Raw genomic sequence first — 27,670 nt, 5'->3', positions numbered from 1 at the left:
CCAAGACATACCTAGATGGTGCAGCCTGTTGTGCCTGACTTCCACATTTTAGCACAGCAGAGAACCAACCTGCATGGCTACAATGACATACATTAACATTATTAGGATGCATAACATTAATGTAGTTAGCACAATCTCATGTGAAATAGTCCACATTATGAAGAGGCTAAAATGAAAGTACCAAAATCAGAACAAAGAGTTGACTAATTCCAAGGTGGTAGTAAACATCTCTGACATTCACAGTTAGATACAGTCCCAGTTCTGCCTGACTCGCACTGACTTGAGGGAAGACTTTGCAATTGTCAGCGTAAGCAGACATGGAGCATGAACCATTACTCTTTACCATGCAGAAACATCTTAACACAGTCATTAATAAATTAATCCTTGCTGCTCAAAGTAAAATGTCATAGAGATACTACAAAAGTAGTTACAGATTATGAGCACTGGTCTACTGGAGTACGGCTGTCTCTTTTCCAAGGGATTCTTTCATGTACCATTCATCTCAGTGAGTGAAGCACATACATAGTGTGAAATGCTCATTTGCACTTGGGGATGAATGGAGTTCATTACTTAAAAGAGAGGTCTTGAGCGTGTTCTTGATGAAGGTGGCAGAGGGCTCCGGTGTTAGGCGTACATGGTGAGCTGCAGCCACTGGAAGGAGAGTTAAAAGTAAAGGAATTAAAGATCAGGCAGGACTTAGTGGGGAGCTGGGGCAAAGAAGGGGAGATGAAGCAGGGAAGGCAATTCCCCCTGTGTGCCTTTTTCATGACTTGAAATGTGCTACATGTCAATGAGCAAGGAACAGCTTTAGATGTACTAACTCGCCCTAGGTTCACTGCTTCTTCAAAGCTGTGGTCCTCTTCCTTACGCTCTTCTCACACTAACTTGTACGTACAAACAGTGTCCATAGTCTTCTACATTGCATCTCTGTGCCCCTCCCTCCTCTAGACCTCAAATTTACTGTGTCTCTGGACAAGAGGATGTCTGTGTTACTATCAGGGCTGATTGCTGAATGGCAATTACAACTAAGTCTGTACATGCTGTGGGAAGGGGAGAGAGAAAGCAAAGGAGCAGCTGCCTAACTAACAGCTGTGCTCCTGCAGCAGCTGAACTTTGTGTAGTGAAGACTGTGATGTGAGTCATCTTGCAGCTCCTTGCTGTGTGTAGGCACATCCTGTGCTGAGGGACTGACAACATTTGAGACTTAAGCCCCTTCTCAGACACCCTGATAAGTGCAGCCCCTTGGGCAAGGCGATGTACAACTTGAACACGTGAGCCAGTGCTGGGACTAAATTTAAGATTGTGCCACTACTACTGAAATGCTATAAGCTCTGTAGCTGGAAGGCAGCTACTTGCTAACATTTAGTAGGAAGCATATTGGCAGTGGAGAATTTTGTCTAAGGCTTTTCTCCTATTCCTCTTTTGCTTGCAAAAAATTATTTAAGTCTTCTGTATAAGATTTTAAAAAGGTAAGGAACTATGCTGCCCCCCATTTATCAGCTAATGCCTCTAAAATAAAGTGTGTCTAATTTAAACTGCCTCATAAAAATCACTCAAAGTCTCTTTGAAACACTTTAAAATGATCTGAAAGTCCACAGCTGTGCCCTACAGCACCAGCCGGAGTCTTACACAGCAGCTACTGCTGGCAGATCATGGGTACAGGTGTTTTCTGGGTAAAATCAATAGCAAAAATTTGAGGAGGCTTTGTGGACTCTTACTGACTTGGATGACAATTTCAGTCCAACTTGCATAGCCTCCCTTAAGAATCTGTACGGTGAATAATACAACTAAAATTTAGTATTGTGATATCTTTGAAATACTGGCATAAAGCAGTTTACCTCCAGCACATTGAGCTTAATGATTCCATCTCCATCTTTATCAAAGGCGTGGAATGCCCCTAGAGCAATGGAAGAAAAATATATAGAATAGATTAAATTATTGTGCAAAGTGTAAAGAAGATCCCACATAGCAAACTAAATCGTATTACTGCTGTGTTATACAAACTTCTGCAGATATTTACTTACTTGGTCAGCAAGTGTTTCTGCTATGCTTTTCCTTAGCTTATACAAGGAGAAATGTAATGGCTTGTTATCTTTTGCATGCAGGATGACTGTCATAGTTTTGATTCCCCAAGCACATATCTTACATTATTAAAACTATTTGTAGGTAATAGTGGTTTAAATAAAGTTTGCTTTGAGTATGACTGCATTTTGAGGATGGAGGAGGGAACAACACAGTAAAATGGAGTCAGCCACTCACTGAACATAGCATCCAGTCGCACAAAGCAGCAGATGAAGCTGTCAAAATCGATGTTCATGTTCTTGTCGGCGTAGCGCATTGTAATGATGTCGTAGAGCTGGTTGTTCAGCCGAAATCCTGCAGAGGAGCAGAAATGGGGCACAGCTGGGCCACGGCTGAGGGGAAGCGCTGGTGCCAGTCAGTCCCAAATAAAAGGTTTAGCCATAAGTGCTTCTCAGGGCCAGGCTGGGCTCAAGCTAGAGGAGACTATTGCAGCCACAAAATAAAAAAAGTAAAGCTACAAGGGGCTGCCCTGTGTTGAGCTGCCTTACGTAACATTTTGACATTACTATTTGAGAGTTCCGGTAGCATATACATTATCTCATGCTGTAAATAGAAAGAGGGGAAGTGTACACTGAAGGATTTACAACTTAAGTTAGCCTGGTGAGAGTGAAGCAACAAAAACTGGGGGACGGAAATGTAAGAGGAAGTTGCTATGGAAATACAGTTGCACAATGGTCAAAAAATAGATAAGGTTATAACTCCTCATCTTGGTATTACTGAATTGTGGCACTGACTGCTGCAATTTGCAGCCTGGCTACTTAAAGGATATTTCATGATTTGAGTGCTGATGGTTGATAGCTAAATACAAGATCATGTGTAGTCTATACGCTGCGAGGCTGAGACAAATTTTATAGTGAAATGTGTTCTTAGTTCTAAAGTGAAGTCAGGAGGTATTTATATATATATTTATTTTAGTTATATTTTATATAAATATAAAATTACTTATATTATACATGTATATATACATTACATTAATAAGCTTCCTGGTGAGAATAGAAACATGGAAAATAAAAATGACCCATGTTTCTACTGTAGCAAGAGTTCAAATCCAGATGTAGTTTTGTCCTTGGCAAAGAACTGAATCACTGATGTTTTATAAAGTACATGCAGCCATCAATTTCTGTTCCTTGAAGAACTGGTAACTGATGTATCAAGATACCAGTGAAGAAGTGTCACTGAAATCATCCCATTTATGTTTATAATGATCATCCCATTTATGTTTATAATGAAACTCCAGATTTTTCTGAATAAAGAAGTCATCTCACCCCTCTAGAGAAAAAGCTGTTGATAAAGATATTTATTTGCTGGGGGAAGCCTGCTGCTCAGAGAAAAAAAGCATGTCATTGTGAGACAAGAAGCAAAAAATGTTGGAAATCTCTCTGCAGGATGAGTTTCATTAGCTGTAACTTCTACAAAAATACTTTTGTGCTGCACATGTATGAGAGGAGACTGAGTCCAGGTGCTTAGTTGCAAAGAAACATGAACTGAAATCAAGAAATGTCCATCCAAATGCGTCTAAGACAAGCTTGGACATCAACCTGCTCTGTCTCGGTTTTCTGTACAATTGGGATGAAAATTTTCCACTGTTCTTTGATTATTACTTACACAAAAATAAAGAATCCACAGCTTAAGTGAGAGCATATGTGTAGCTTAGGTGGGAGACTGAGTCATCACAGGTGCATCTGTCAACAGCTGGATGTAGCTGGGCTCCCTGTTGCACCTTTTGTGTGCTGCTAGGGCAGTTGCACAAACATTGTGCTGTGTAATCAAACACTGCACTCAATAAAAGGGTAAAACAGCACAAGCGTGAATGCTAATTTGGTACTTGACATTTGATGATTTGTGAGACTGAGATAGTCGTGTATTTTTCACTGAAACGTGAAGCTGGTGAAATGTACAAGACTTGCAGTTTGGATATTTTGAGAACCTCTGCTGGGGAAAAAAAGGATTTTTAAAATTTCTCTAGGGTTCTCTTTAAAAGGCTGCACTGTGTTCCTGTTTTCAGCCTGTGATACAACAACCGAAATAAGGTTTCTTTGACTGTTGAGCAGTGTACACTGGGAGAAGTACCTGCATCCTTGACTGCGTTGCGCATCTCATAGCTGTTAATGGTTCCCGAATGATCTGTGTCATAACGCTTGAAAATTTTCTGGAAAAAGAAAAAATAAATACACAGCAGAAATAAAAAGCTTGTTTTTGTTGTTGTTGTTGTTGTTTTTGTTTGTTTGTTTTGTTTTTGTTTTTTTTGTTGAACATACCCACTGATGTGGGTGCTACCCTCATGCACTTGAAGGTTTTGCCATTTGCCTCATGTTTTTGCAGCTGCTGCTGCTAAGCAGTCCTCTAATTGCCAACATATAAATTTGTGTCCTGAGAAACAAAACACTCTCCTCTAGAGACCCTCCTTGCTTGAGTTTATGCTGTTAATCCTCTCTCTTGATTGCCCTAATTAAGTTATTTGCAATGCCTGATTCTATTTCCTATCGTCCTCCTCCACCTTGTGTCTCTCTGCTACACTCTTGGGCTGAAATCTTTATAGGAAAGCTGGAGCCTCAGAAGTTTTCTTAGGCTGAGAGTAAGATGAAGAAAGACATTAATTTCCTCCTTAAGAGCTAATTTTCATTTTTTTGAGCATTTTTTTTCATTGGTGTGGTGGTGGTGTATGTGGAGGAATCTGGTTTTCCTACACAAGCTTTTATCCTGCAGAAGTTCTGAAGAACATTGCTGTGAATACCAGCAATACCTGCCAGCTTTTAATCTTGTCCCAGAGATGTCGAAATTCATCAAAGTTTATCTTCCCTGAGCCATCTGTCTGTGATGCAAGCATTCAGGTAACAACAACAATAAACAACAGCATTTTAAAGGGAAAATTAACAAAGTCTGCAGCTCGTGGTGAGAGGGGATGAAAGTGAAACCTAGTTCAGAATTTCCTCAGCATTGAGAGCTGATTGGACAGAGCAGCAAAGTATTTGTGAACACTTCAGTTATCATGAATTGCATGTTGTTTCAGCATTGTGAGGCAGTATTTCCTTGAGTAGAAGCAAACCTCTAAAACAGGAAAGAGGCTTGTTCCTGGAGCTGTTATAAAGTACCTAAGAGCAAGACGTTTTATGGGGCTCTTTCAAATGCCTATGCTGGTAAAGTTTTTTCAGTATTCTTTTATGGTATCTGAGCTTTATCCTAGAGTGAAGCCTTTCTGCCTTGCTAGAACAAATTGAAGATCAAGCAAAATGTTGAATTTGCCAAAATGTGTTTAGCCTCCAACTAATATGGCTCTAGGTTATATTTATAATTTGGTCTGATTTGGTTTGGATGTGCTTAAGTTCTCTCAAAACCCTACATTATGTCAAATAGGAAAACTGAGTGATGTGCTGAAGGTAACCCTATGTGGCATCTTGTAGTGTGCTTTATTGTACTTACTCTGAGACGCTTTCCATATGCTTTGCATACAAAGTATACAGTGCAATACGTAATGCATTTAAAAACTTAAAGGTAAGAGAGAAATACGCTAAGCCTGTTGGCAAGAACAGCAGTTATGTTGAGATGGGTTAAAGGAAAGTTGTTATACTGAATTACTTATTCAGTAGTTCTGTATTTTGGAATAGTTTTGTTACTCTAGTGTTAAGAAGACTGCAGTTAAGATGTGTCATGCTGGGAATGCTGTGTTATCTGAACCTGGACTATGATGTACTGCTCTGCTTTCCAGTTTACTAAGTTGCATTTGATTCAAAAACAATCTGTTGCGTGTGGTGGGGGAAAGTAAAACTCAGATGGACTAGTGTGGTATCAAGCAATCCTCTATCACTGGCAAAGGATACATCCATTAAAGCAATCATGCTGCGGCAGGATTCCAGTTCAAATCCTTCTGTCTTTAGGTCCTTATCTGAAATAAATAATCCCAGATAAAAACAAATCATGCAAGTCAGCAAGTCCTTCTTCCTCTTAGGTGGGACTCTAAGTAGAAACCAAATCTGCTTGCTTCATTCAGCAAGAAATGAGTGAGAAAGGAATCTGAAAAGGCCCTGAGTAACATTACAGTTAGTGAATGACAGATGAAGTTTGAAAATCAGGGAAGAAGGTCTACCTCTCCACTAGAAATCTTTTTTTAAAGCCATCTGCAGACTGCTAGAAATGCTGTATTATTCTGTGTGGTGCTTCCAATAAACTTTTGTTCATTACTGCATTATCAGTACTTGATCAGTCATAGATAGCATCTGTATTAAGATGTTGCTAAGTCTCAGATGCAGATTACATTTAAGTGAAACTAGGAAACTTGTGAATTTGAAACCATAAATAATTTTGAGAGTGCAACTCAGAGGTGGAGGGGTACATAATATCACAGATTTCTTTATCTAGGGTTACTGAAAAACATGTTAAAAACTCACGTTTTTTTACGACATTATTTAGAACATTCCTGAGTTCTTCAGCATTGATCTCCATGTCCTGGTAGGAAATGGGGGAAGAATACCATTAATTGCAACATTCCTTATTACAAAAATCACTTTATGGATGGATATGCTAAAAGTATGAAGTCTCTGGTCACTTTTAGGTGTGGTGTATGCTTCAAAATAGAGAGCATTCCAGGTTTGTATAAGCAGCAGTCCAAATCTTTGAGGCTGCAGCTACATTTTCAGTACAAAGCAGGTCTGAAGTTACTGTGCAGTGTTTATTAAACTACAACTAGAAGAACAACCAGTAACTTCAAGCCACTGTGAGCCAAGCAGCAAAATGTGCTCTTGATTTATGTAGCTTTTTGATCTGTTTCAACTTCTTTAGTTGAGTGTATACTGGACAGCATTGTATTTATAACTTCACATGCTATGCAAAATTGCTGGAAAAATCCTGAAGAGCCTCATGCAGTAGTGATAGAAATAAAAGCCTGAAATTAAATAAGGCTCCCTTGTACACAATTAGAATAATAAGTTAGATGTACATATGAAGATAGCTGTACGCTTAATTCAATTTTGATTTGCTTTTGCTTAGCTTTAGATCTCAAAAGAAATGTAGATACATTTTAAAATGTCTTGAATCTGTGAAGTTGTTTTAGTTTCTGTTGTGGCTAGGCTGCTCTGAAGGCAGAGGTAGGAATTGGTAGCATACTCACATCTCCTGCAATCTGTTGAAAAATATTCCTGAATTGTTTTTCCTCTTCATTCTCTTCACGAGCTTTTGCTGAATGACGCTGACAAGATAAAAGCAAAGAAAATATACCACCTTAGCCCAGCAGGAAAATGAAGGGATCTAGGAGTGGGATGTCTCACTCCCCCTCACGCGAACAAGCCTCTAAGTGATGCTGGAACTGCTCAGAGGAACAGGTCTCCCTCCTGGTCCTTTCCCCTTTCTTTTGTTAAATGTACTCCTTGGCAAGACTGCTGCATTGTTAGCTTCATCTCATTGCTCTCATTTCTCTTGAAATAAGCCTAAATGTTTACTTTCATTGATGGATGTTTATTTTCTAATTTTCGTTTTGAAACATTGTAAAGCAGAAATTTGGAGCAGAAGAGGAAAAGGTTCCATGGCTGCCATGTAGCCTATGAATTGTCCAGAGGGACTCGGGGGCTTGAGAGCACTTTATAACATGGAGGACCCTTTCTAGAGACAGATCACATGCAATAATTTCACACTCATTGTTTTCCTTTTTCTCAGACACATGCAAAATCTAGGCCTGAAATCTGAGATGTACGCTCTCAAGTGTACTGGAAAAGGAACTATCTATATGCTTTTCCCTGCAATATTACCTTGTGCATAGCAAAATTAAGTTCTTGGCTTAGTCCTTATTTTCCTGTGTCTGAACACAAAGGCAAGTTAAGATTGGTTCCCACTTTGCAAACAGATGTGCAAGCAATGCCTCCAAAAACCACAAGCTTGGGTGCAGGATATGATGTTGCATCTCAGGCCTCTCACCCATTTTCTGGAAGCAGAAATTCTGACTTCACTGTCCCAATTTTCTCCTCTGTGGTCATGAGAGGAAAGAGTGACCAGGGGTCACCTCGGGTTACTCAGCCTATTGTTCTCTGGCTAATAAGGACTGGTATAGGGCTATGTAACTTGTAATGGGAAGAAGTTGTGATCATTGCTAGGAGCTCTTGAAGCCCCTCGAGTGCTATTTGCATGTGTGTCCTATATTAAGTGGGTACCAGTTTGGGGGGCTGAGCAGCAGTGGATTGAACTATGCTGCTTGCAGGGAAGAGGTCTTTTTCAGCCAGGATGCCTGTATGAGAGAACAACCAGGAGCTGTTTTCAATATTATATTACTATAATGTTAGTGTAGGCACCAAATAACTGAAGGGATAGTCTCTGCTCATGCTCATTAGATCCACCTAAAACAGATGTAAGTTACACTGAGATTTGAGGAAATGCTGTTGGGTATCTAAAGACACTTCTTTGCTCAGTTCCCATGCTTTCCACAGCCACTCCTTCATGTTAGCCAGACCAAGCTCCCCAGCCTTGCCAGTTACTGCAGAAACCTTTTTCTCATCTCTGTGGGTTTTGTCACCATCTTTGCCAGCATCTTCATCTGTTGTCAGCTCCTTATTGCTGTTTGCTCTGTCAGAAACAAAGATGATAGGCTAGAAGAGGGAAGACAGCAAAAGAGAAGTGGAAATTACACAAGAAACAGTAGTAGGGAAAGTAGTTGGGGACACCCATTTTGTGGTAAAGTACATGCAGCCATATCTGGGAAAGAAAAAAAAAAGAAAAAGAGGAATTTCTGAAGTTACTGTTCTTCTCATGCCAAAAAGAAATCTACAGAAACCTTTGTGCAATGTTTTGCTTCTTTGCTTTCCTGTTCAGAAAAGCACTAATACTTTAAATGTTACGTTGTTTGTTTGTTTGTTTGTTTGTTTGTTTGTTTGTTTTTAAATAAAAAGTATAGTTAATGTCTCCCTGATTGTCAATTCGTCTGAATTTTCCCTTCTCTATGAAGGACAGTAGCACTGAAAGAAGAACAGAATCCACATCCTGCATGAAGAATGTGTATTTGTGTAGGAGCTTGTTAATTATGTGAAGCGAATGTTATTTCTCTTTTAATTCTTGAGGCATTCAACCATAAGGAACCACATGCAATTGTTCTGTTTCACTGTATTTAAAGCAAAGAAAGCTGCTACCAGATGTGAATGTGTTATCCTAGAGTATTAATTGCAATCAACCTCTCTTGAGAATAACATGTCTGGTTAGACTTTCAAGGTCCTTGTAGGAAATATGATTTTATATGGTGACCTGATTTATGTTGATTTTTGGACAATTTTGGGGTATATATGAAAGAAGAATCTAAATTAGAGTCAACCACATTCACCTTCAAAACGTTTCCCTTCTGGGTTTTTTTGTACTCTTCTTCTGGCTGATAATATTCCTTGAAACCTCAGAGTATGGCTTTTGGTTGCTAAATATACTGCATAGACTTGCAAGGAGAATCCTGAACTCCGGTGAACAGAAACTTAGGAAAGACGAGTAGATGCACTGGGTGTTGGAAAGTGAATGTGAGGGCATGTATCTGAAGAAGGGGTGCATTTCACCAGAAAGAGGTGTCATGGTGCCTATGGAGGGGCAGGCAGGAGGATCATTTGAGCAACTCAGAGGTTCAAGCTTATAAAACTGAACAAGTTTTGTTATGGCTTTGCCACCTCCTTGAGTGAGAGAGGCACCTGATGCTATAGCTATATTTCATCAGATTTTAGTGTAGGAAGACAAAAATCTTTGCTCCCTGAAAATTTCCTCTTACTCAGTACTAACAACATAATTAGTTGACTAACTAGATCTGTTTCTAGATGCAGAGAATTCACTAATTCTGCTGCATGCATTGCACATGCTTTTTGCCTTGTTGTCATTCAGCAAATTGTGCAAGTACCCACCTTGCCTTTTTTCTTCTTCTGTTTGAACAAAAACACAATATTTTTTTTTAAAAAACAGAATTTTAGCCACATTATTCAGAGTTAGAAAAAAAGTATAACTGTAGAAATGGGAAAACAAATATGAGAAAGGAAAAGAGAAAAGAAGTTGCTCTTTTCTATCTAGTTCATACATTCATACAGGTTTCAAAAGGAAGGGAAAATACACCCATAATGAAATTACGTACTGAAGGACAGAAATAGAGGAAAACATATCAAAACAGTGGCCCATCTTGTCGGGGGCTTTGTATACTTGAATGAAATCTCTACTGTATCTTTATCTCTGACTATTCCGTTTCTTTTTCCCAACCAGTCAGTAGAAATTGGACTTCTGTGCCCACAAATCAATGTGAAGTAGCCATTAAATTCCACCAGATTTGGACAGCTATTCCTATACAGATGTGTAAAACCCCAGGCCAAAGAGTTAGTTTCTCATGGATTATAGTTCGAATCAGAGTATCATTAGGATCCCTTTCCAGAAAGCTCGTACTTCAAAATATTATTTTCTTTATTAGATGAGATGCCAATTTCACAACCAAACAAACCAAAAATCCCAGAGCACAGAGCTAGGCCTCCCCTGGTACCTGAATACTCTCAAATGATGGAGGCAAAGGCAAGGTTTAGTATGCTACACCTTCATGCCAGGGGCAGATTTCAAATCTGGCAAAAATATTTTGGTCTGTCTGAATCAGAAAGCAGCATATATAATGTCAAGTGTTAATAGGAGTATCTTGATGAGAAAATGTGAAAACTTATGTTAAAGGAACTGGTGTGTGGTTGTAAATGGTTTCCTGCTATATGTTTTCTTAAATGTGACACTCCTTCCCTCTCTCCCTCTAGTCACACAAAAGAGGCACAGGACAGTACTTACTGATGGACGGTCTGCCTCAATCATGTTTTCAACCTCCCTAGAAGAAAGCAGAAAGTAAATAAATCAGGCAAGTGGCTGTTCAAAACACTGTTTGCTTGTTTATCTGGTTAGTAAGCAGCCACTTGAACTTTCCAAACTACTGGTGTAGGTTGGCTTCCAGACGTTACAGCAGCAGACTGGATGGAGCTTCCCCAGTTTGAGCTGCGCATCCCAAGTACTGCCACCAGGAGCACTGCTGCCTGATTTATTCCTCTTAGAGCCTTCACAACACTGAACATCAATGGCTGGGAGTAAAACAGAGGCTTCATGGCCTAAGTGAAGTGACACTGGCTGCAGTTTGAGCTCTGGAAAAGTAGTTGAAGAGCAGGATGTAAAAGCAAATACCTATTCCTGTGTTCTGTTCAGGAAGCAGAGCAGTAAATAACAAACTTTGTTTTCTTTATAAAAGCGGTGGAGGGCATGTTTACAAAGGATAACCTGCAAGTAGTGAGCTTATCCACAGACAATTCTAAACAGGTTCTTGATAAACAATGAGGTAAGCTTGTGGAAGTAAGTTCACAGCTTGGTGTTTCTAATGGGGTTAAAAAATTAAGAGCAGGGTGTTGCAAACTGGGAAAATAACAGAGTAGTAAGCTCACCTCTACCTTTAGAGACAGATAAATAGATCTGCAACTTACTCTGAAAGACTTCTTTTCTCTGAGAAAACCCTCAGAATGAATTCTCCTTCCTGGTGGGGTTCATATGTTGATGGTATGACAACATACTCGCTGGGAGGCAGCCGGAAGCGCTCAGAGATTTCTCGCATGTTTATGTAAGTCTTACTTCTAGCTTTGGAGGCATTGTAGAGGAAAAAATCCTTTTGCAAGTGGTGCTTAGTGCCATGCATCTGCAGAACAAAGGAATTAGCATGTCATCTTACCCATTTACCAGGTGGCTTCTCATGCAGGTATAATGTGGTCAGGACAGAAAACACAAATTCAGCAGCAGAAGTTTTTTTTTGTTTTTGTTTGTTTTTTTTTTTTTTTTTTTTTGCTAAAGATACATCATGAAAGGTATTCATTCAAATATGAAGTCAAGAACTGTGGGTTAAAAACACATACTAGTTGTCTTCTGCAGAAATAACTACCTTTAAAATAAGTCTGTAAACACACCATTTATATTGTCAACTTTACATTTTTCAGGTAACACAGCCTTCACGTGAGCTTATTTGCAGAACTTGTGATGCCAGTGATTCAGCTACTAGCAGGATCAGGACAACTCCATCTGTGCACTTCTAATGCATTTTCTTCAATGGCTGAAAATACCATTTGTTTTCCAAACTGGTTCTGAGACTGTAGAGCAAATTCTAGGGCAGCTGACACTATTTGCAGGAGGAAACAGAAATGGTTTAAGGGTCTTCTGCGTGGGGTGTAATGTCCAAGTGCTAGCTGATGCTGCTTCCTGCAGTTTAGGTTCACTGACCAGCTGTGAAAGCTGTGGCTAGGCCTCATGTAGAATAGAATAGAAAAGAAGGGCTGGGTAAGAGGTGAAGGTGTAAGCAGGGTGTGAGTGAGAAGGAACTCAAAATGGCTCACAAAATATTACTAAACACTCAAAGCTGAAAGGTTAGTGGTTTTACTTCTGTAACATCCTTGAAAAGGAAACTTGACCAGACGTTTTCCTACTGACTTGCAGACAGGTACAACAGTAACACTAGCTATGAGAACACACCAAGTCAGTCAGTTCCCATTCAGCTCATACCTCTTTGGGCACCTAAGGGAGAAACAAAGAGAAGAAACAGAGGTATTAGATGAGTGCACTTGTTTATAGATCATATAGAAGGGCTTTCACATAGATTTCTGGGAATGCAACCAGTAATGAAAATGGTCCAAGTTATAGAAATATTCTAAGCAATTTATTTTCCTTTCCAGATTTCTTAGGATCTATATGAGATCCCTTAAGATTTGAGCTAAACATGACTGAGCAAACTGACTTCCTGAAATCACTAGGGAGAAGGGTATTGATCACTACCTTTGTCTTGGATATGTTTCTCTTTTTACATTCTACCAATGGTCTGTTTAGTTTCAGCATGGATAAAGGGGAGATTGAAGTATATATGGGGGAAAAAGTATGTTAAAATCTGGCTTTAAGTCACTGTAAAAGCCTTAAAAAATGTGCTACTTACAGGGTAAACCCTGAGGTTACTGTGGGCTAAATGATTATGAAGCCTTGAATTTCCTTATTCTTTTCCGTTCATTTCCTTGCAAAGTAAAAATTACAGTTCTTATAGTCAGGATGAACAATTCAGTGACTCTTGGTAAATGCATACTGCCAAAATTTGGGGATCTGATGCTAAGAACAAAGTCTAGAGCTGGTACCTCATAGATGGCAAAGCCAATGGTGTACAGGTTGGCTCCCAGCTTGCGTTCTTTCCTCCTGTTTTTCTGCATCAGTGCAACAAGGAAGCTGCAGATAACCTCTTCATCCTCAGGATCATCATCTTCCTCCAGGAGCTTCAAACGATACTGGGGATTGGTCCAAAATGTATCTGTGAAATGCCACCAACAACCCGAAGCAAACATGTAAAGCTTCAGTTTTCTAACAATACTTATGATCAAATGATTCTAGTATTCCCTGTCTGCAGTTCCTGAGGGAAAGGATAGAATGGAGTTTTTATTTATATATTTTAATATATTTTTATTTATTTTCATGTGTTTTCAGTTTTACATAGTTATAAGGAAGATTTAAAATGAAGAATTAGCAGCTGACAAACATCCAAAGGACTGAAAGCTGGCAAAGTTTATCAGTGGATTTCCCAAGTGAAATGTAGCTGATAGAATGGAATTGGTATCTCTCACCTGAGGCACTGCAAAGTATTTGAACAATGGTTTATCTTTGCCAGGCCTGCCTTTTTAGGTTTATGAGGTACTGTCACAGACATGGTGACAGAAGATTTCCAGATGGAAAATCGCATGGCTCATCCACTGAGGAATCAAAGATTTTCTATGGCTGAGCACTGATCAGGTTCTAGTGTGATGTAGCCTGTGGGATGTAATATAGTCCCTGTCAGTGGTGATATCCCTTAAGACTCATTGCTTACCTGGATAATTGCGGCAGCCTCCAGCTGAGCAGCCTCTCACCCAGCGCCCTTCGTTGACTGACACAGTCCAGGTCTGGAGTTTATCAGCTTCCAGAGTATCAGGTGTGAGGTTACAGATCTCAAGTTTTGTGAAATGCCTCATGAAATCTTCAAAAGATATCCTGGAGGAAATGAGGGGAAGATGAATCTGAATGAATATACGTGGTGGGTGGTTAACTGAAAGATATATTGCTCCTGAAGAGGTGGTAGAGAGTGACCCACATTACTGCTCCCATTAGGGCAAGTTTGACATGGGAGCTCTATGATTTCCTAATGTGTTTGACCTGTTGGTCAATTAACACAGGTACAGCTCCAAAATGGGGGACACCAAAATGAGAGGATGGTGCACAGGAAGGATAGGAGCTTGTGAAGTGTGGGATAACTGGAGGGACTGTGCTGGTAGGACTCAATAAACCCTGGTGGGAGATGGAGATTGCAGAGCAGGGGTTATTTGGAAATATGAAGGGAAACAGATTAGTGTGATAGTTTTAACACACTTAAGTAGTGTAGTATGAATCATTTTTGCTGTAGTTGCACATCTAGAGGAACACTTTTTTTTTTGACTGATATTCTCACCAGAACTCCCCATCCTCCGCGATCTTGTGCTGCAGACGGACTTTCTCTGCTTCGTTAATGAAGTTCCACTCTTCTGATCTTCAAAGGAGTAAACAAGCTACATTACACTTTTGCATTACACAATTTTCTTTAAAATTTTCTGCTCTTTACTGTAAGCATCTGTTGTAGAATGACAACACTTGAATTTAATTGACAAAAAAACTTCCTTTGTGTAATCTGCAACTATTTGTCCTCAATGCTGCCCTCTCCATGTGCTTCAAACAGAGAAGGAATTGCTCTGCTCCTTTCCACCTTCACTTCAGACTTCCTACTAGCAGCTCTCAGAAATCTGTTATTTTATTTAGCATAAAGACAAAAGTGCTTGCAGACTGTCCCTGCCAGTAGCTGCTCAAATTTCTTTTTGCAAAACATGATGAAAAGCTTCATCCAAACATGCTCATGTGCTGACATCTTGCTTCACTCAGTTTTTCCATAACTTGGAAGATTCTTCTACTGTAAATTCTTTAAATTCTTGATTTGCATATGAACATTGCTGACCTTGCTAGACAGTAAAAACAGACTATATGTATCATTAGACCAGCTTTCCATTGGTAAAACCCCCTTCCCTCAACATCTTTTCTACAAGTAGATATGCTTTGCTTTCTATAGCTTTATCTAAGCACTGAAATGTGATGTTCTTCAAAATGCCAAAAAAGACCATTTAAATACCTCATTGTTAAATGCTAGGACCATACATAAGCTGTCTAAGGGTAAATGAAGCTGCACTATTTTTCATATTTTTTCAAATCAAGTGAAGCTGCTGGATGCTTCTTACTCACTTATCACTCCAAGGTCCATTCCATTCCACCTGTCCCCAGGGGTTTCTCAACCTTACCAGGCGTATTTTTTCCCCTTTAAATGTTGTCTAATTGAAAGAGAAGGCAACAAAAATCAGCTCAATTATTTTGTGAGAAACGGGCTCAAAAATGAAATGCTCTGTCTGACAAATCCCTGATACCAGCTCCCCAAGTGGTGGTGATTTTTAAGGCCATCACCCAGCCCAACCTGATTTGAGCGAGTGCAGGAAGACTGTTAGACCAGGAGGTGGCCAGCACTGGCCACCTTTGCCCATGCAGACCATGGAGAAACAATTGTTTACCTCGAAAGTCAAAACTTGGTTTTGTTTCTCCACAAAGCTGCTCTTTTATTTAATTATTAGATTTCTTTCTTTCATAATTCGTCTCCCCCTCCTCTCCTTTTTTTCTCCCCAATCCACAACTTTGCTAGTGTGCATGACTCTAGGCCATTCTAGAACACAGGTCCCCACAGTAGGAGAAAAGGGACCATACATACCTCTTCCACAGCTGTGACAGAGTAGGCATGACCTTTGACCAGTCCGCAAGACATCCGGGTTTCATACTGCATTGGCACTATGGTCTGTTAAACACAGGATAAAAATTTGTGAAAGACACATGAAGCACAGACAGCTGCTCTGAGGCAGGAGGGAGAATGACACAGTTCAGGTGACAAAGTCTTTTTTGTCTTATTCCCTTTTTCCCATTTATCAAGGTGACAAAGCTTAGTGTACACAGAATTAATATTATTGATTAAAAAGGAGTTAAAAATGAATTATAAGAGCAAAAAGTTAATAATATTCATTGTAAAAGACATTTCATGTTTTACTTGTTCCCCTTTTTGTAGTTTGCTTTTTTTTTTTTTTTTCCACTCAGAACATGCTAGTATATAGCATGATTAATTTTTCTATTAGTAGGACTGTTCAGCCTGAGGTAGTATGTTCTTCTACAGCTCAGTAAAGTTATTGCAGATAAAACGGGGAACATCTCAGCACGTATTAGAATACTTTCATCTTTACACAGTGCTGCAATCTTATCACAACAACATTTTTTAAAAAAGAAAAACTGTTTCACAGACTTTGTACTAAATTAGACTATTAAAAAAAAAATCTCCAGTAGAGATATATATTTTATTCCATAATCCTGTGACTGTATTTTTTTTATCTGTCACACAGGAAGGATGTAGCTTTCTTCAGCAGGTATAAATAAATTTTCTCTCTTGGTAATAAACTGTTACAGTGTCTAATGCATTTTTATTTGTAAGTCTGAAAATACTATTTATCTAGGAGATAAAGAATTGAGAGCAGGGTGGCAGATTTACATAGTTCAGTATCCCTGCAGGAGAAATCACCGAAAAGAGTGGGAAAGGAAGGCTACACTAAGTGCACGTGGACCATGTGTGAAATTTCCCTTCCTTAATTCCCTCACAGAGAAATGACAGTGAGGCCCTGCCAGTAACTCTTCCATCTGTTTTTTGATACATCTGAGGACATGAGAAAGTCAGGGCTGGAAACAGAGAATTAGTAAGGTCACGCAGTTACATTCTCAGGTTGCGCAGGGAGGAATCTCATCCAAATACTTCCTGGCTGTCACAGTTATTTTCCATTATTTCCTTTCTACTCTTGTTTCTTTTATCTTGCTCTAGATTCTATACACTTTCCATCTGTTACCTCCTATCTATTTCCATTTTTCTTAATTTCTCTTCATGTTGTCATCTTCATTACTTAACAGAACCCCTTTTACTTTTTCCTATTTAATAGTATAATTTTCTGTTGCTGGTATCCTGATCTGCTTCTCTGGAGTGCTTCTGAAGTATGTATTATCTGCCTCTTTCCATCAAGAGCCACGATATTTTCTAGTGATGGCTTGGGAGTGTAACAACCAGCAGCAAAACACAGCAACTATAGAAAGAGTTTTGTAACCTTCCAACCTTTGGCAGTCACCGAGGGGGAAATTCCCCTCAGAATGCGGGTGATTTGGACAGCCATGCGTGCAAAAGAAGACAACCAAATGGGGCTTTCCCAAAGAATTACATCATTTCAGTCTTTCAAGAAGACTAAACATGGATGACTAAAGCAGAAAAAATGGCTACTGCTGCAAATGCAGAAGAGTTTGCACAATCAAAGATTTTAGAAATGTAATATGCTTTTTTAGGTGTATTTTTTTCTCTATAAAGTGAGAGAAGTAATTTCTGTCACTGAAATGCAGCTCCCTAAAAAGTCAAGGTAAGACTGTTGAGGGATTTTTGAAACAGCAAAGATCCTATGGCTTGTTGCAGCTGAATTTCATCGCCCAGCTGAGGAATTTAGAAAAATATTGTTGCCAGCAGCTGGCTTCAAGGACAAGGTCTACGTGACTCCTAATCACAAGGGGGTTGTTTTCTTGTAGGTGGGGTTGTTTTCATGCAGTTGTTTGTCTGAGTGCTTTTGAACAATAATCTTGTGTGAGACACTATCCGCCCCTGTTAAGTTCACTATACATGTAAAAGTCAGGCTATTCAGGTAATAAAGAGAGCATGATCTGACCATACTGGTGTCTGTCGTGTTTTTGGCTGTTCTTCCTGCAACATATGACAATTGTCTCATAGAGAGAAAGGGGCAGCAATGTGTCCATTTACAGATTTGGAAGCTTTCAAGTTTCAAGTTAAGATATCGGATTTTCATTTAGTGTAACAACCCTCTCTTTATTTTTGTAGATACAAAGCAACTTCAGAGTACCATTTTTTTTCATAGCACACACAAATCTAGACATGTTTCTTCTTTTCCATGTTGTGCTTTTAAAATTAGGATCTTAAAGGCAGTAATCTAGTAAGAGCTCTCCACCTATATCTGAGTGTTCGCTCAATCCAAGTCCACCCCAAGAGCAGACCCCTCCATTTGTGGGCAGTGGTCCATAGTGCTTTGTTACAAAGTAAGTTCAACAAGAGCTTTTGTGCCTGGAGTGAGAGCTATACAGAGCATGCTTTTAATTTCTTTTGAGCACACCCCCACATGCTCTGGGAACTTGTTCCATCCTAATATTTTAATTCTCTCACTCTTTACATCCTCTGCAATTGAGGGACTTGCTAAAATGTGTTAATAGTTTCCTGTTACTAAATGTAGTAACAAATGTGGAACCTGGACGTATTTTATGTGACTCTGCTTTCATTTCTACTGTACAAGTAAGCTCTGGAAATTAGAAGCTTGTACCAAAAGTCAGCAGCCCTTTGCCTCAGTATCAGCAAAGTCCTCTAGACAGGTGTATCAGTGATGGATGCACTTGAAAGGACTGAAGTCCTTAAACATGTATGTCAAATAGCATTGAAAAGAACAGGTCTTTACCTTTGGGATAATTCAGTGAAATAAAATAAGGGTTTAAAATTTTAAGTGATATGTTTCTCTAACTGCTCTGTTTGTAAATAGAAGTGCTGTGAAATTAACTGCTTCTAGAAAAGTACAAACCCAGGCTGGCCTTTCATCTGTCCCCTGGTAGTCCACAGTGGGGTGAGACATCTGTGCGTTTTCTAGATTCTTCACCATTCGAGATATCAGTTCGCCAATGTCGCTTCTAGGTGCTGATCCGTAGGAAAAGCCTAGGTTATCCTGAAACAGAGAATAGGAGAAAAGTTTGGTGTGGAAAGAGGAGGCAGGGAGAGCAAAGAGAAATAATGCAAGAAAGAGGACTGTCTTTTTTGTTGTTTGTTTTGTTTAAAAAAGCCTTGATAGCTTTTCTTCTATCTCTTCTAGATGGTCCATACTTATCTACAGTGGTTGATATCACCTGTTGTTCTCCTGCTTTTATTGCTATGTCACACTAGTTATTGAAACTAATAGGTTTTTTTACTTTCGTTTCTAAATTAACCGCAATGAATATAGATGATCTATATTGGCTATGTTGGGAATCAAGGGATTAGCATTTGGACACTTATATCATCTTTGACATGAAGATTTGCATCTCAACCAAGTTGCAGCACCCCCCTACTAACCCCTTTTTACTTGAGATGAAGGCACTGAGAGGGGGGTGCTGGTTTTGTTGATTGGACCCCTTTTTCTGACCTCCCTCTTCTGCTTCTGTTCACTTCCCTTTTGGTGCTTGCTATTCTCTAATGATAGTTGTTTAGTGCGGGCTGCCCTATCTCCTACAAATGGATGTTTGCTTATGTGGACTAAACCAAGCTGTTCCAAAAATTGGTATATATTTGATTACAAATGGAGATTTTTGACATAGCTTAAGGGTTATCTGCCAAGTTTATATGGACTCACGTCAATAGAGCTCGCCATGAGGGATCCTCTGGCAATGGCATGTTTCATGATTTTATAGATATCTTTAGGAGCATCCTTTATCTCATAGAACTCTGTCACTCCTCCAGTGAAGTCCTCCATGGCCTCTGTGGTGTTTCCTCCTTTCAAAGCTTCGTAGGACCCATGGAGTCTTGGAATGAGAAAAGAACAGCAGGAATCAATTTTATGTAGATTAAAATGCGTACATGTATATACTATATATTTTTTTCTCTTATACATAATATATTTATCTACTGTGTGTATGGATAAATATGTATACATATACTATATGGATCTGTTTGGTAACCCTTACATTTACAGATTTAAAAATTGCCACCTGCAAATAAAAAAAAAGATGTTGAAAATAAAATGTAGCCTTCTGAATGAGTACCCTGAAAATATGCTTTACCCTATCCCTAATTCTGATCCACCACACTCTATGCAAAAAGTCAGTGGTATGTGCAGAGCCCATCTATGTGTTCATGACAAGTTCTGTACAGGATTTTAGCCACCTCCCCAACCACAGGGAGTATGGCATGGTACATCACGTTGCTCTTACTTTGCGTAGGCCTTTTCCAGGAGAGCGCTCCAGAACTCGTTGCGCTGGGAGGACTTGGTGAAGACCAGCTGGTTGTTGTATGTGGGTAGGCAGTCATCAATGATGACATCCACCCAGTCTCCATAGCGCCAAAACTGAATGAAGGCAAACAGAAAAACCTCTGGGTTCATTCTTTGCAGAGAGGGGGAAGCCTGGCTGAAAAGCTGCTCTGGTTTATACTGAATCTCAAGTCCTTCAGATTTAGCTGGTGCTCCTGCAGCCACCTGGATTTTGGACAAGCATGGGGAAAGGCCTGTGGCTGGGGTGAAGCTGTGCTGCCAGGTCCTGCAGTACAGGACCAAAAAGCAATGACATGGGGAGGGAGGCAGCTGTACTGAAATATCTAGGGCAATGCATCCATCTTAAGGGAGTCTCTTAAGAGAACCATGGGGAATACATAGAGCAGCCATTCTTTTCTGGAAAAAAAAATAAAAACCAGTTCTTCAAGAACTTGTTTTTGACAGAGAGCAGCTGCTTGTGGGTCTAAAAATAGATGCTCTTGCCAACCAGTGTCTTTGTACTGGCTGTAGCACTGAATCAGAGCAGCAAGGCAGGACTGAGCACCTGTCGCTTTCCCTTACACGCAGGCCATGCTGATCTGCACATGCTTCATTGGTGGGTTAATGCTCCCTAATTGCCCTTCTGTGACTGCCCTGTTGGAAGAGTTTAGGGTGAGGGAATTTAATCCTTATTCCTTCTCTGTTCTTGCTCACGCTTTCTCAGAGTGGAGAAAGGAAAGGGAACAGGGTGCTAAGAGCTGAGCTCTGAATATAATTAGATTTGCTTACTGCTAGATGAAGGGACTCACCTGAAAGTGAAAGATGCCAGCATAGTTTTGAATAAAGGACTGGTCATGAGGTATAACTCTGCAGAGCAGTTTTTTATTCAGTGTCAGACAAGCAATGGCAGCCAGGAACCAGCAGTCACCTGTAAAAAAGTGGAACCAGCAGATAAAATTAAGGGACAGAACAGCTAGAATCAGAGGGAAAAGCTAATGTACTGCGAAGCGATACATTAGTTCTTAGTACAGCATGCCATGGCCTTTCAGTAAAGGGCTGTTCTCAATGTGTTCTGCAGTACTTGAGCACTTCTTATTTATGCTGCGGAAGTGCTCGTTGGCGCCATTGGCTACATACACCTGTTAAACAGAATGGAAAGATTAATACATATTAGGAAGACAGTCAGGGGAGATGTTATAAAACCTGAGAGGTTTTAAAACCTGAGATGTTATAAAACCCGAAAAGCTGAGAGGGGAATGACTTCCCAAAGCAGCGCAGGTAAGTACCATATGGATGGCAGTTGCAGAGGTGTCACTTGTACCTGAGTAGTGGTTTAATATACCAAAGTATTTTTGAGCTTCTGAGCTTAGGTTCTTCAGTATAGGGGTTGTCCTTGACTACAAGGCACACTTAGCTGAAGACCTCCAGAAGCTCCTGTTTGAAAATAACAAGACTAAATACCTGAAACAATACAATAGTTGTAGCTGATGATATTTTAATCCAAGTCAAGTAACTCCTTATCTCTTATTCTTATCTTGACTTATTTTGTTCATTCTCTATGCTTGAGAAAAAGACCAAGTTTTGCCAGATGGTGCTTTGTAACACAGTCATGAAATTAGCTGATGAAAAGGAGAGATGTTTGCTCAAAGTTCTTTCCTAGACTGGTAGTAGGCAGATATCACCATTTTGCTATAGAGAAAGAATTAGTAGATGTGTGGTATTATACTGAGAAAATTTAAAATGTCACCTTGGAAGCAAAAGTAAATTGAGAGCTAAACTCTGATGCAGACTGAAAAGTGCAGGGAAGAAGTAACAATTTCATACCTAATTCTCCTTGGCAGATATCTGTTCTGTTAGCTCCGCCAATAATAAATCGTGGATTCTCACAGATTTCCTGTAAAATACAAACAGATTGAGAAGGAAAAGCATGTTTTGGGATACCTCTTTTCCACAGAAATAAAGGCTGTTTTAGGATAATGGTTTTTCTGTAAGACAGTTTGTGGATATGAAAATCTCTTTCAGAGTTTCATCTGTAGAGCTTCACTAATGAAATATTTTAGAATCTCAATATTCCAAGTTTCAGGCAGCAGAGGGAAGGACTATGTAGGAAGTACCAGCAAATGGAGGTGGGACTATTGCAGTGTTTGCACAGAACCTTTTCCATATCCATTACATTGTTGGTTCTCAAGTGGGATGAAAACCCCCACAGGGTTTGGAAAGCCAACTAAAGAAGTAGGTATAATCTGTCCTACAGGGGGAAATAAACAATCTCTAATGTCTCTGCTTTATCCTGTCCCTCACACTCAAATACTTGGTTTTGGGAGGAAAAGGAAGACACCTAACTTTTGGACCATCACTTGTGAGGGTACAAAAAGGAAGATATTGCAATTTGAGGACTAGTTTCCTGAGCAGCTGCAAATGGGGAAGAAGACATAGTCCAAGAACCTGTTTTGCCGGAAGATTACAGGGCTGGAATGGGAAGGAGAATGAGAATACAACTGATAATTTTTTGTGTGAGTGGAAAAATTGGCTGTACAGGTGGCTGATGCTACCTCTGTGGACTGAAACATTTCCCCATGTCATCAGGGTAGCCCTGGATTTTCCCAGACTCATGTTTCAAGTCTAATAGTTTCACTTGGCTTCGACCCACTTTTTGCTCCATTGCAGTGTTCAGCAGCGTTGCTTTGATGTAACTATTTGGATTAGTCATGGAGCCAGATAGAGACCATCTCTTCCGGCTCCCTGCAGCAATTGTCTTACTCTCCCTGCAGAAGGGAATGGAGGGATTGTCCTGTTATTTCAAGCCTCAGTCAGCTGTTCTGAGGTCCAGTTCTGTCAAGGCAGCTGTTTGAGATAACTTCATGCTGTTCTCCACCCACTAGCTTCCTCACATTGTCATGGTGCTTCGTGGTGCTGTCTTGAAAACTAGCTGTGAGATATCAGGCTTTGGGATTTTTTTTCCCTCCACCAATCTGCGTTTATGTCCTGACCCTGCTACTACTGATGTAACCAGCTCTGGAATTCAGCATTCTGTATTTTAGATGAAAGTAGTTAGATGATGCTTAATTGTTTCCAAAGATTAAATGTGCATTGATGATTGATTGTTATGCAGTGCAATTTATTACATCTTGAGCTTATTTGCTTTGGAGGATGATCTGTGAAGGAATACAAAGGAGAGAATCATACATTTGCCATATGGACTGATTTTGGGCATGACCAAAATGCTTTTCTTGCATTTTTTTCATGGTGGCTAGATGCTTTTAGTACACTCTGGATATTCTTTCAATATTGTATTACTCTGTTTCATCTCCAGCTGTGCTAGTTGTGCCGAGGACAGACAAGATTGCACGGAAAGGTTTCAACATCTTCCAAGGCTGATGAGAAACAGTCAGCAGAGCAAGACAACCTGGTGTTTAAGATGCAGCTAATTCATCTGATCTTCCAGTCCTCCTGGCTGAGCAACAGGTTGCTCCTCATCTCTGAGGTCAAGTTAGCACAGAGAATTCCAATAGGATGCACCTCACTGATACCATAATTCATCTAGAGTCTCCTCTGATCAGTTTATTAATAAATAAAATAAATATAAATAGTCTATAATAAACCATAGACTATGGTTTTCTAAGTACATTCCCTAAACCCATTCCATAAAGCAGAGGAAGCAACTTCTTGGCCAAAGAGAATTTGTAGGCTGCTGCTTTTCTCTTGGCCCCTTACGGTCCAGACCTTGTTTGCCATGACATGGCTGCACTGCAGGCTTCAAGGCAGAACCCACTCTTGTCAGACACCAAAATGGTTGTAGAGTTCCAGACTTGGATTCCCCTAATCTGAAAGTCCTGCCTTGGTGGTACTAAACACTGTCCTTGTTTTGTGGTAGCAGTGTCCTCATCTCCCAGAGCTAACGTGAAATTTCCAGGGGAAAGCAGGACATCAACCTAGGAGCTGTTAGCGATCTCATTTTGTGACAAGAAACCTATGCTTCCCTGTGACCTAGTTCAATGTAACATTAAACAGACTGTTTCAGATGCCCTTGTCACTGCCACAGGCTGATAAACCATACTGTATACCTCAGCAGCATGGGCAGGTGAGGCATTGAAGCCTCCTCTGGCTGCTCTCAGCTGGAGGGCCGATTCCCTCTGTGCACGAGGCCTGCAGCGCAGCAGGACAAGGCTGCCACAGCTGTTGCTTGGCAAGCTGTGCTTGCGAGGTCCTCTCTTCATGTTCAGGTCATGGCATGGCCATCACAGTATAGAATTACAGAGGCCTCTTTGCCACCCCCGTAGCAGGCTTCATAGCTGCCCCACGTGGCAGCCGTCCCTTTGACGGTGATACTCCTCGTGACCTCCATGCCCAATTGCTTTCAGAGGCAGTGGCAGAGGAGCTGATTTCTGGGGAGCCCCAGCTGTGAAGGGAAGAGCCCGCAGGGCTAGATGCAGGATAGCAGCGGGGTAGCTCCAGGGGGATCTTGTCCCTGATGTGGGATCCTGCCCAAATCCTGGAAAAAGCAGCAGGCATTCCTTGTGTTAGTACGTGATGCTGAGACCTCAATTCAGCTGTGCTGTTCAGCTGAGGAACATCGCTGCTACCAGTGCTTGGTTACAGTGTTTGTGAACGGCAGATACGCGCCCTTTAGACTGACTGATTCCTTGAAAAATAGTTGGAATTTCTGGAGAAACTTTCATTCAACAATTCCATGTGGATTCGTGTCATGGAAAATAATGCTCATTTACTATCAGCATCACTCTTTCATGGATATTAACATTCTCCTACGTTAATCTTTTTTGGTGGGAGAGAAGTTGGATATAAATTGGTTGCATGGCATGGCTAAGCTGACACAGAAAGCCAGAGGCAGTCAGGAACAGATCACTTTTTTCCCAGCTCCGTTTCAAACAAGATCTTATCTCACATGGACCACTTGTTTATTTGCTATTTCTGGGAGTTAAGTGATATATGCAATACACTATAGGGAAAGGATTTAGAGTGAAGCAAGTATTAAGATATTCTCTCGGCACTTTCTGAGCGGTCCGGTATTTTGTTTTCTTTTAGAATATGTTCTCAAATTCAATGTGAACTTCAAAACAATTTCAAATTACTATTTTATGAGACTACAGTTTATAAACTAGCCACTTCCTTTGCCAAAAAAAAAAAAAAAAAAAAAAAAAAAAAAAAAAAAAAAGCTATTACAGTTTGATAAGAAGAAATGTTTTTTAATGTTCTTTAATACACCTATCATGTCTATTCCTGTGTGGAATATTATCAGACATGCCCTGCTGACAGTGATAAAGTCTTCAGTTTCGAAGTCCAATAAAACAAAGTTTTGTGTCAATCTGAGATCTGCATATATAGGTCGCTTGCATCAGGTTTCAAGAGAAATTTCATTTTTCAGTCATGGTATGGGTTCATTGTAAAAGAAGCAAGCATCATATGCAGCTCTTCCCTCTTTGGGGACCTGCTGGGTACAGCAATGGCCTGAATTACAGGGTGGCTTTAAAACAAACACATTTGTAACAGAAGGCATGGGCATCTCAACCACCAAGGCCTTGTGAGCCCCAGGCAGGGCAGCCACCCACATCAGGGTCAGGACCAACTGGTTCTGTGACCCCTAGCATGCCAGCACTCAGCAGGCCATGACCCCTACTCTCTGGAGCCCCTGCATCTGCCCCAACCTGTGACTGGTATCAAGGATACATCATTTTCCTGACTCTTGTGTTGCAAAAACAAAGATGGCTTTGGTTTTGGTATTTAGATTGTATTTTGAGTTTTATACAGTCTCAGATGTGTTGTAGCTATGTGAATAGTAAGTATGGATGAGAAAAAAATCATTGTTAGTAACTGGCCTAAAGAAATACCTTTGGGATAGAGATCCTGAAGTCTGAACCTTTCTAAAAAACAGGCTTGATTTGCACATGCTCATTTATATTAGTCAAAGGTGATGGTGCATTGAGTTTTGATATTTTCATATTCACACTTGTAGACTGTTTGCCCTAGGTTGGTAGTACCCATCCACTATACTACCATACCAAACCACATTCCTCCCTGTAGAAATACGGGTAATCCCTCCCTTTTAAGATGACTGATCATGGCTGCATTTAGCTCATTCACATCCATTTCCGGGAGCTGATGCAGCTGAGGTGGTGATGATGATGAAGGCATGGAGCTGCACCCTGCCATGTGATAGCACAGATGCACAGGGCATCCAGATGTCCCTCATGCTGCTGTGAGGGCAGCATACAGCCTGCCTCTCGTTGCGTAACAGCCACCCACTAGAGCGCCTGGTCTTTTGCTATTTATTTATGTTCCTGTAGTCGGTATTATCTATCTGTGCTAACTTTGTCCCTGAAGTACAGATTTCAGTGTTGGAGAGGTGTGGCTTCTGAGGGAGCCAGGGAAGCTCCTCAGAACCACATTCTTGTCAGGCAGGGGACAAGGGGACATTCCAGGATTGGCCTGCTAGAGGACAGCAGATGTCCAGCAGGAATGACAGAGAAAGAGGAAAACTAGCCCTGCAATAGGACAGGGAATCAGTTATAAATTGAAGAATTATTCTTCCATGTGTGGTAAAGAAGGCAGCTGGCTGAGGAAGGGCCACAAGACACTAAAAGGAAGGAGGGTTTCTAAGCAGGAGTCTGTCCTCATAGTGATTGCAACACCCATACTCTTGGCAAGCACATAAAAAGCTAACCAACCTTCCCAAGTCTATTAAGCAATGTGGAGAACTAACAACTGAATAAAAGCATGTTTTGGAGTATCATCTGTTCTTTTATTTTCACAGATCAGGAAAACAGAATCCAAAGACAAGTTGTAATGAGGTACTGTTGAAACACTAAGCCTCAGTAAATGCAGGAGTACATTGCAGAACAACAAGGACAATTTTTTTTTCAGATGAGAAAATTCCTAGCAGGTCATGTAAGAATAAAATTAAGTCCCATCCTTCTACATACTTCCTTCAATTTTTTGTTTTTATTGTATTTTGGCCATAATTATAGAATTACATATATTTGCTAAGCTTCTAGAGCTTAGCTAGTTATCTTCCAGGAGAGCTCTAAGCAAATACACTTCCAGCTTATTCTCCCCCCAACCCCTTCTGCAAGAAGAACGCATGTTCAGGGCGAACAATTTACAGAAAACAAAAAATAATCAGCAAATGTGTTACTTACACGTGGTCTTTTCCATTCAAACTTGATGGGGATTTTCTGGCTGTAGAAGAGGGAACTCTCATTAGGTGGGAAATCAGGATCCTCATAGAGAATGTTTTTCTCCAGGCACTTCCTGTGAAGCTCTTCATAGGTCTTTTCCTTTACTTTGATAATGGGCTGGTTGCGACTTATAATGGCAGAATAAATCCCCCCTGTGCCCCCACCTGTACCTTCAGCTGTAGTGCTAACAGTAGCACTGGGAACTGACCCAGCAGCTGTCTGCTGAGCCACTGCTGCATTTATGGCGGACGGCAT

The 27,670-nt window shown here is 40.3% G+C and overlaps 1 protein-coding gene across 1 annotated transcript; it reads right to left on the bottom strand.

Moving 5' to 3' along the window:
- Positions 1-33: 33 nt before the first annotated feature.
- On the bottom strand, positions 34-27,670 carry CAPN3 (calpain 3). The gene is made up of 24 exons (XM_032188110.1): positions 27,377-27,670; positions 22,047-22,116; positions 21,032-21,150; positions 20,185-20,318; positions 19,608-19,776; positions 18,807-18,947; positions 15,866-15,949; positions 15,352-15,437; positions 14,534-14,611; positions 13,919-14,079; positions 13,197-13,366; positions 12,580-12,591; positions 11,517-11,725; positions 10,840-10,876; positions 9,933-9,950; positions 8,550-8,651; positions 7,187-7,264; positions 6,468-6,525; positions 5,901-5,965; positions 4,826-4,894; positions 4,153-4,231; positions 2,260-2,376; positions 1,839-1,897; positions 34-651 (listed from the first exon to the last, which is right to left on the bottom strand). Exons 1-24 carry the CDS (start codon positions 27,668-27,670, stop codon positions 625-627), a joined length of 2,436 nt encoding a protein of 811 aa, XP_032044001.1. The 3' UTR covers positions 34-624.

Source organism: Aythya fuligula, chromosome 5 (assembly GCF_009819795.1).
Source record: "Aythya fuligula isolate bAytFul2 chromosome 5, bAytFul2.pri, whole genome shotgun sequence".
NCBI lineage: Eukaryota > Metazoa > Chordata > Aves > Anseriformes > Anatidae > Aythya > Aythya fuligula.
This window is presented reverse-complemented; position numbering and strand designations above follow the sequence as displayed.